The sequence below is a fragment of the Zonotrichia albicollis genome, chromosome 3, assembly GCF_047830755.1.
Source record: "Zonotrichia albicollis isolate bZonAlb1 chromosome 3, bZonAlb1.hap1, whole genome shotgun sequence".
Taxonomy (NCBI): Eukaryota; Metazoa; Chordata; class Aves; order Passeriformes; family Passerellidae; genus Zonotrichia; species Zonotrichia albicollis.
The window spans coordinates 21,666,378-21,675,865 of NC_133821.1; the positions used below are offsets into that span (position 1 = coordinate 21,666,378).

Here is a 9,488-nt window from a genome sequence, read left to right on the forward strand (position 1 = left end):
AACCCCAGCTGACACCGCTGCTTTAAAGAGGGCTGCTTGAAGTTTTAAATCCTCACAAGCATGATACTTCCCAGGAGGAGCTGTAAATCCTTGAAGCTGGTCCCTCCTGATACTGTGTTCTCAAGGAAAAATTACTCAAATCTTATGAACCAAGACAGTAATATTTCCCAGTAAGCAGTTTTAGATGGCTTTTGTTTTAATGTCCAAAAGTGTATCTGTGTTTAAGGCTAACATAAAATACTCAGATATTCTATAACCTGACAAGTTTTCTTCTACTGGTTTCCATCTTTTCTTTCATTATCTTGCTGATCAGTTTATTTACAGAAGTACCAAGCCTCCTTCTATCAGGTTTCCTAAGGAAATGTGACTAGGGTGGAAGATATTAAGGCATACGTGAGTGAGCAACAGCCAGTGTTTAATGGAAACCTGGGAATGTATGAAATATCTGGAGCTGTGCAATGAAGGGACAGGTATGTCACTTTGCCGCAGAAAGCAGTTGTATTGGGCTGGGAGGTAGGATGGACAAGGACCTCACATATAGGTCCCACTTTCAACAGAGCAGCTTAAATTAAGAATGGATATTCTGTTGTGAGAGCATCTCCGTGTGCCTCTCCCCGTGGTGGCTCAGCAGCTCATCAGCTGCTGTTCTGTGATGTACCCTGGTTAAGAATAGCATCCTCTCTGCTGGATCAGAGCAGGGAAAGAGCCAATGTAATCCTTGTGAGGTGTAAAGGAATGTCAATGATAACCAAAGTAGGACTGCTGAGATCCTTGGTAGGGATGGAAATGGGTAATAGCCACCCCTGTTAATGCCAAGGAGACTTGAATTCGCCTTTGAGGCTGCTGAGAGTCTGAGCAGTTCATTGCACAGATTTGCCTTGGGGCCATCCTCTTTTTTAGCTCACTGGTGATCATTTTGGCCTTCAGAGCTCCTGTTCTGAGTCATTATTTTGGCCCTGGCTGGTACAGATCCCTTTGTCTCACAGTGAGCCTGCTTGGCATCGCTGGGTAGGAGCAAGGAAGTGTCCTTGTGGCTGGTGTGAGTCAGAACTGAGGAACAGACTGTGCCTGAGCTCCCAAGCAAAGCTTTAGCACAGGGAATGGGTCCATCCATCCAGGACCAGGGGCTGGGTTCATCCCACTTGCTTGGGATTGTGCTGTAGGGCTGAACTTCACCTCTGGTAGTTGTCTCCAATTGCAGCTGCACTGCAATAATCTCTTTGTGAAAGTGTTTGAAGGAAGCTGAAAAACATTTAATCCTGCCTTCTACATTCAGGCTGGGTTTTGTCTCCTGGAATTAAAATACTGTGCAGGCATGGTATTATTGACCGCAGAATTAAAAGTAATTTTCAGTTTACCTGTAACATCTTTATTTTGAACCTAGTAAGAGGCTCTTGTAAAGTTTTATGATAAGTGATGAAATAAAAGATGCTGACTGGCTGTGCCAGTGTACAGTGCACCTGTATTGTGTGTGAGCACATAGGGAATGTGTGCTCGGGTTTGCTGGGGCAGGGGGTTGCAGAAACTGAGCTGCACGGGGCTACCAAATGCTGCAGGATAAAAATTCTGATTGAGCAACTGGTGTAGTGAAAGAAGACATCCTCATTTTTCCTTGGAAGTGTTTTTTTAAAAAATGTGTCTTTCTCTGCTGCTGGTGTTTTGGTCCTGAGCCTGGTCAAGTTCTCCCCGTGCCACCTGAGTCCAGTGCCCAAAGCAACCAGCTATGCATTGTAACTGCCTGAAGTAATGTCGTGTATCAACAAAGCTGAACTATAAATAACTTTGGGCACAGAAAGTTCAGTAAGTTAAAGAACAGTGCTTTTGAGGCATTTTGTCATCCCAAAATGGAGACTGCCACATGGATTAATCATCGTCTGCATGTTGTGCAGTTTACAACTGCTTAACAATAGTTAGAAATAAACTTTATATTCACTCCTGAGCACTGCAGTAAGCTTTCCTTTTCTGAGGTGCTCTTACAAAGCAAAGGACAAAATACTATTCTTGGGTGCAAAGGATACATCGTTCCACTACTGCCGGAAGAAAGTCACGGAACTGTAAAGCGACTGAAATGGGTGTTTCTATTTGTCCTGAGGAGCTGGGCTACCTGCCTGATGTTTTAGCCTAAATAGCAGTTTCTTAGCTTAATTAGATTTCAGATGCAGATCTCTGAACATTATTTGATTTCCTTTGTCCTTCATTCCTTCCTCAAGGGGTCATGGATACTCACAGGAAAAAGACAATCCCTCAGATGTCACTGAAAATATTGCAAGAAGTGTTTTGTCCTCTTCAGCTTCTCTGAGCTGTATGTTTGCTTACTTCTTTTTTGACCCACCAGAGACATAGAATGATGTGGTTTCCCATGGGAAAATTTTTCTTCAAAACTAGCATAAACAGGTTGTTGAAGCAAGTCTTTAAATTCAGTTGGAAAAAACATCCTTAAGTCAGTGACTGCCCTATGTCTTCACTTCTGATCACTTGATTTTCTGGTTGATTGGCACTTTGCTATGGATCTGAAACACATGTTGTTAGATATCTCCAGACTGCAGAGACAACAGCCTAACTTCACAGGGAAAGAGATAGTAAAGAACAAAGGATGCAGGTTCAGAGCTGCCTGATTAAACCTAGCCTAAGGGAATTCCCTTTCTCGTGAATGGTCTACCTTTGTCTGCTGTGGTGACTTTTCTTCCTTTTAGCAGATTGTCTTGTAGCTTGCCTTGCCAGGGAATTAAAGCTTCAGGCTGCCGTTTGTGTGGAGCTATTAAATATGGATGACCCAAGCAAGGAGCCTCTTGCATATGAAACCTGGTATTCTGGTCTTCTCCCTTTCTGATATTTCTGTTCTTTCAGACATGCTAAATATTTCAGATATGCTAAATATGTGCCTTTGAAGTTTCTTTTCTTCTTGTACAAAATACACTTTCAGAGGTGAACCTTGCAGCTGGAATTAGGAGATACTGGTTCCAGCTGGACACACAGAGCAGGCCATGTAATCATTCTTTGCCTCCATTTCCCCATGTGTAATGTTGAAACAGTAACATCCTCCCTCCTCTGTGCAGCTCTTTGAGCTTTCTTTCTTCTGGGTGACCAACTAAGGAGCCATAATGTAGTCTAGACCTTCTGCAGTCTGGTGGGAAGCCCTGCTGGAAGGTGTCTTGTCTGGGGAGGCTATGGATCCATAGGCAAGGAGTAGAGGCTTTCCTGTCTCTGATCAGGAATTCATGGGGAGAAATATCCCTGCATGCTAAAGACATCAGACCAGCTATGTGAGTGCAGGGAGTCCTGCCAGCCCTGCTTGCACAGAGTCAGCAAATCTGTGTCTTAAGCAGATCTGATGATTTATGACCTGTGGTCTGTATGCCAGTGGCCCTTAAGTGTAAAGTCTTGATTTTCCAAGTAGTTCATGCAGTTGGCAGACTGATAGTTTAGCTGCCCAGGCATGAATGACTGCAAGATGTGCAAGAAACTCATCTGGCTAAAAACTCATTTCATAAAAGTCTTTTTTGATGCAAGGATATCAGGAAGGCTGGACTTTTCTGGCCTCCCTTTTGGGGTAAAGTGTGTAATTTTATGTTCCACTAGACCTGAGGAGCTATGGAGGATCAGGAGGAAGGAGATTGTAAGAGATGGAAATCTCTTGGAGGTTTATGTAGTAGACCTTCCCCTGGTTGGGCCAGGAAGTAAGGGATGGATGTCTGTGCTGAAGGATGACTGTAAATCTGATGCTAGAAATATTTGGAATAGGGGAGTTAAAATGCAAGCTGCTCTCAAAACTAAAATGTTTTGTGCCAAGGTGCAACAGGCTGGCAGTTATTTCCCTTTGTAAGGGCTGAGTTTCTAAGACGTGATCAATTTTGGTATCTCTTGGAAAGAGATCTGATAGGTTTTACCTGTGCAGAACACAGGGATTGTCTGCTCAGTTCAGAGGTGATCCCAGAGCTAGACAAAAGATGGAATATTGAGTTTTGCAGTGATAGACCTCCAAGGAGCCATATAAATCTCTTTAAAACCCCAACTAACCTACCACAAAACTGTCCAAGAGAGATTGCTTCAAGACAGCACAGTTATAAAATATCTGAAAGGCTGAATAGGGTTTTTCCCCCTCTTGTGATATTTGGAGTTGAACTTTAGATACATCATTTTGAACATGGCCTTTTAAAGTAACTTTCTATTCTGGCCCTGTCATTTTTAGGGCTGTAAAGAAAAACCAAAATGCCAGGGAAGGAGAGGAAATGAAAATGAAGAGTGGGGCTAAAGAGTAGGTTTTGATCATTTTTGCAAGAAGTGGCATCATCTGTGAGAACAAAAGTCTTCAATTGCTGCAACTGGAGACAGCTTTTAGTCTCCAATTCTATTTTGCCCTGAGCCAGCCAGCCAAATAAAAACAGCAACATAAATCACTGCTGGCAGAACTTAGCAGTTATGCAACGTCCAGTGCACCACATGCCTATTTTTAGATCCGTTTTACACTAGCAGAATTTACTTCATGAAATCTAAAAAGAATGTCTGTTCAGAGGCTGGGGGATAAAGATGATATTTAGAAAGTGCAAAATGTAAAAACACTTAGAACAAGGATGCTCTAGCAAGCCCTGCTTTGGCAATACTGATATCCTTTCAAAAATGCTGGCTCAATCAGGCATGCTACTGAAGACTGGGGGTTTTTTTCATCTATAGCCCCTTGAATTTCTAATGTGCAGTTGCTGTTTGAATGGTTAGCTGTGCTCCCTTTACCCAAACAGCTGAACATCAGACTCACATACAGCACTCGTTATCCAAGACCAGATGTGCCTCTTCTCTCCTTTACATTTGACTTAATTCTCCTACTATTGTAATTCTGCATTAGTTTGTACTCTGTGTAATCTTGTTCCCAAAGCTTGTTGTTCAGATTCAGAACAGGCAGTGATTGGGAAAAGTTTGACCTTTCAGTCTTTAGATACTCTAGCAGATGAAACACAGTCTGCATAGTTAAGGTATCTCTGGGATTTCTGGGATTTCTGCCATAATTTTGACAGTTTTCAGTCATGTCTTTAAGCAGATTAGTATTCTGACTGTTGCATGATCCGTATTGATCTTTTTCCCCCCCAAAACCTTTCTTCTAGGTGACAACCTTGATGCCATCCATGACATAACCGTGGCATACCCCCAAAACATTCCTCAGACAGAGAAGCACCTTCTGAAAGGAAACTTCCCAAAGGAGATTCACTTCCACGTCCGGAGATACCCCATCGAGACGGTGCCCACCTCCAAGGAGGGGCTGCAGCTTTGGTGCCGGCAGCGCTGGGAGGAGAAGGAGGAGAGACTGAGGAGCTTCTACGAGGGTGGAAGGTGCTTCAGTGCAGCTGGGAAGGGCATTGTCCCACCCTGCAAATCCGAGCTCAGGGTGCTGGCCGTGAAGTGTGCCTCGCTCCTCTACTGGACGGCGTTCCCGCTGGGAATGCTGGTGCTGCTCTACCTGTACAGCTTTGCACAGTGGTACTTTGCAGCCATGATCATCTTTTTCATTGTGCAGCAGAAGATGTTTGGTGGGCTGGAACTCATTGAACTCGCTTGCCATCAGTATTTTAAAAAGCAACAGAAATTTCACAACACGAAAGTAAAAATCAATTAGTTCCGGGGTAGAGGAAGGGTGGTTTTGAGATGCCCTGCAAATTTTATGCACAGGGAACAATTTTTGCATGAGAAGTGTCTTTTACTATCGCCATTGTTAGACATTTGCACATGATTCTGTGAAGAGAAAGAGAAATGTTAGATATTGCTCCACATGAAAATGGTAGTTTTTAATCTCTGAATGTAATTTCGACATTGCTCTCACAAGCAGCTAACAACTGCATTCTGCTGTCATTAAGAACCAAATTGCTGGATTACTGAACAATCATAAGGACATTAATAAATGTGATGTGCACTGAAGTTTCATGTAGAAACCCAAACAGTTCAGCAAAGAGAGGCAGATGTATGATTTCTTTACAGTCACGTTGGTGTGAAGTAAGCACTGAATTTGGAAAACTGGTAAGTTTAGATGGTAGATGAAAGTTGAACGAGAAGTTGTTCTGTTTCTTTTTTCTATTTCAAATACTCAAACTTATTTGGTAGTAATATTTTTGCATAAGCTTTTCCAAACACTACTGAACCTACCAACCATTCAGCTATTCTGGCTTGGTCACTCAGGAGGATTTTCAAGCCTTGCAGTCTTGTGTCATACTGCAGAAAGCAGTACAGTGCTCACTCTGCCTCCATTTAAGTGTTTGCTGATTATTTAATAGACCTGTGCAGCTCAGTTTTTATCTCTCACTGTTTCATACTGTTCTAGTCTCCCTGTTAGCTGTGGGAGACTTGTTCCTACTGTAGTATGCAGAGCTGCAGGATAGGGGAGCTGGTTTATTGGTATTTTTTTTCTCACAGAGGCAAAAATAGCTGTTTGTCTCTGAGTAACTGGAAAATGTTTTTTAAAAAGGCTTCCTTGTATCCTTGTAGACCTTCTTTGGTTGAAAACATTTTATTTCGTTTTCAGAGTAGGCAAGATACCTTTTTTTTTCTTTTTTTGAATTTTTGTAGTATTAATTTTGGTTTTCACATTGCTTCCTTTGGCATTTCACGTGTCCATGTGCATAATCAGGAAGAGTGCTTGTTCCTTGCATGTCAGGCAGACCTGTTGAAATGCAACAGTTCTCTCCTTGGTGGTACAAGAGATGGGTTTGAGTTTTGGACTTAGCACAGGGAAGAGCTGGGTCTGAGTTTTGGACTTAGCACAGGGAAGAGCTGCATCTTCCCTTTGCATGCTGGCTTTGTTTCCTGATGACATCATTACTTTTTCAACCTCCTTCACAACTTTTGGTACTTTCCCTTATTTTCATGACATTCACAAAACCTGAAGGCTTAAATTCAGACAAGGCACTTTGAAGTGCATCCCTTGTTATGTATAATAAAAGTAATGTTCATGATCACACAGAAAAAGACAAAAACATTGCCAGCACCTCGGAGGTACTTCAGGTCTTCAGGTTGAATTGTGTTGCAACCTCCAAAATTTTAGACAACGTGAACAATCATATTGCTGCAAAACCTTCCTGACTTAGTAATTATTTGTTTTTTATTGCATGAGGACTTGTTTGAGCTGGACCAAGATGGCCTGGCTCCGTTTGTTGAGTGGTGTTGCTGTGAAATGTGAAAGTCCAGAGTGGAAAACGTACCTTGTGCTGTGCTGCGTGTCTCAAGTGTTGGGCTGGCATGGTGGACACACCTGTTTGCTTCTAAATTACAACACTAGGCATGTTGTCTACTAATGTGTTTGTTTTAAAGACCATTTTTGGACAAATCACCAGCCTCTATTCAACTGTCCCTTGCAAGGTGACAAGTCTTTTTTAATCTGTGCTTATAATAACTAATTGTTTATTATGAGGAAAGTACTTGAAGCCATCTGGTTTACTCCAAATTTTTTAATCCCTTTTTTCTTAAAAATAAATAAAAGTAGGTTTATATTTAGGGTTATATTGCTTAATGATTTTTTCGTGTTTGTATTTGTGTACCTGACTACTGGTGTTGCATTGTCATGAGTGGAAGGAGGTCTTTTTTTAAAGCAGTTCTGTGATATCACAGGTGTGGTTGCAGCTTACACTTCCATAGCCTGTCTTCTCTTCAGCCAATACCCTGTACATTTAGGTAACCCACTGCAAGGGAAAACCTAAAAACCTCATTTGTGGTTAATGCAGAGGAGACCTAAAAGGCTTCTTCCAGTCTGTCCTGGGCCATGGCTGTGCTTTCACACCAGGAGTAACCATAGCCAGCCTACTCCAATAGCCTTAACATCACCTTCAGGAATGACTTCAGAGGACAGGTTCCATGTGTTGGTGACATAAAATACCAGCTACGCTTTTCTCAGTCATTCAGAGAACTTTGTGGTGTCATCAGATGTACCAGGAACACCAGTGTGAGTCTTGGTCATGGCATGGTTCAGGATTTATGTCTCTGTGTAATTAAAGTTGGGCTCTGAAAATGAGGTCAGTGCAGTCCATCGTTGACCCTTACAAGGGATTTCCTCCCAGGTGGAGCCAAACATGTAACCTACTGTAATGTGGTAAAAACATCCTGCAAAATCTGTAATTCATCCTCCTCCCTTATGTGTTTGGATCAAAGAGAAAGAATAATCTGCTTTTCAGCTGGTAATGTCACGTTTGCAATGCCCAGCTCCATGGTGCAGAGTGGTAAGTGAAGAGTCCTCCTCCTCAAACGCATGTTTGAGGTAGATGTTTAGATTATGTGCATCATTTTTCAGGTGAATTAGAAATGCAAGATGGAAAAAATGTTGATTAAAAACTAAAAGTTTTGTGGATGGAGAAGCTTCTTTGTTTAAAAAGTGATTAGGGAACTGGGGTAAGATTTTTTTCTGTGAATGTTTTTTTCCCCTCTGGTGCAAACGTAGCTGTTTAATGAAAAGGTTCTGACATACAGATTTCTTGGAGACTACTTTGTTCCTACCCTGTCTCCCTTTTCAAAGATCACAAAGTTGGCATTTAAGGACGTGGTTTCATGGTGGACTTGGCAGTGCTGGCTCAGTGATCTTTTCTCACCTAAATCATTCTGTGGTTCTGTGCTGGGTGAATCACTTGGAAATTTTTTCAGTGCTGTTGGGATACAGGTGCTAGCGCTCCAGGAATCCCACAGCCCTCTCCGTGGGACTTGGACTGGCGCTGGGCCTCATCTCACTCAGTGGCAGGTTTGTCCCAGTTCACCTTCTCTGGCAGTCCCAGCAGTTGCCCCTCTGGGCTCTGTCTGCAGGGCCTGCAGGTCCTGCCGGGTCTTGCACACATTGTTTGGGGTCAGTGCTGTGCTTTAAGGATGCTGCTCCCTTTGCTCAATCAAATGTTTCCTCATCAGCATCAGGGGGTTTCTTTCTCTCTGCTCAGAGCAGCAGGTTGAAATCCTGCCATCTCTCTGTGTCATCAGGCTCATCTGGGTAGCAGGATGTCAGACCAAGACATTTTTCTCTTGACTTCAAAGCTGCAAGGCCCAAAGCTGGTCTGTAATGTGTTGTCTTGACCATAGGAGATGTAGTTCCTAGTTTTGTGTGTTGCATCAATCGGTGTTGTTTAAAAGATCTGTGTTTTGATAACTTGATTTTATATGTGCACTGTGTGAAAGGAAACACCAGGACACTACAAACCTACAGAAAGCCTTAGTTTTCAGATTTCACTGATGATATTATTAGAATGTTTTAACCATGTACCAGTTACTCTACAGCAACAATAAAGACCTGAAGCATTGCATGTGTTTAATTTTGCTGTTTTCTTGTTACTGCACCTGTGAGGAACAAGCTTTGTGTCCAATTATGATATGGCTGGCTGGCTCGGGCAGACTGGTGCTGTTCCCATGCTTGACTCATGGATTGTGGAAGGAGAGCCCCCCATCTCTCCATGGGAGGCTGGAAAGGGGTGTCTGGTTCTACCTTCCCTTCCAGCTTATTCATGTGAAGAAGGCACAGAAACCTTGGGTGTGCAAGA

The 9,488-nt window shown here is 42.6% G+C and overlaps 1 protein-coding gene across 4 annotated transcripts in view; it reads left to right on the forward strand.

Moving 5' to 3' along the window:
• The window catches only part of LCLAT1 (lysocardiolipin acyltransferase 1), a 115,734-nt gene extending 106,471 nt beyond the window's left edge, over positions 1-9,263 (forward strand). For all 4 annotated transcript variants that reach the window (XM_005493842.4, XM_074536922.1, XM_005493841.4 and 1 more), the window contains one exon: positions 5,097-9,263. In XM_005493842.4, coding sequence (XP_005493899.1) covers positions 5,097-5,605 — 509 coding nt within the window. In that variant the 3' untranslated portion in view covers positions 5,606-9,263. The remainder of the gene's footprint in view (positions 1-5,096) is intronic.
• Positions 9,264-9,488: the final 225 nt, after the last annotated feature.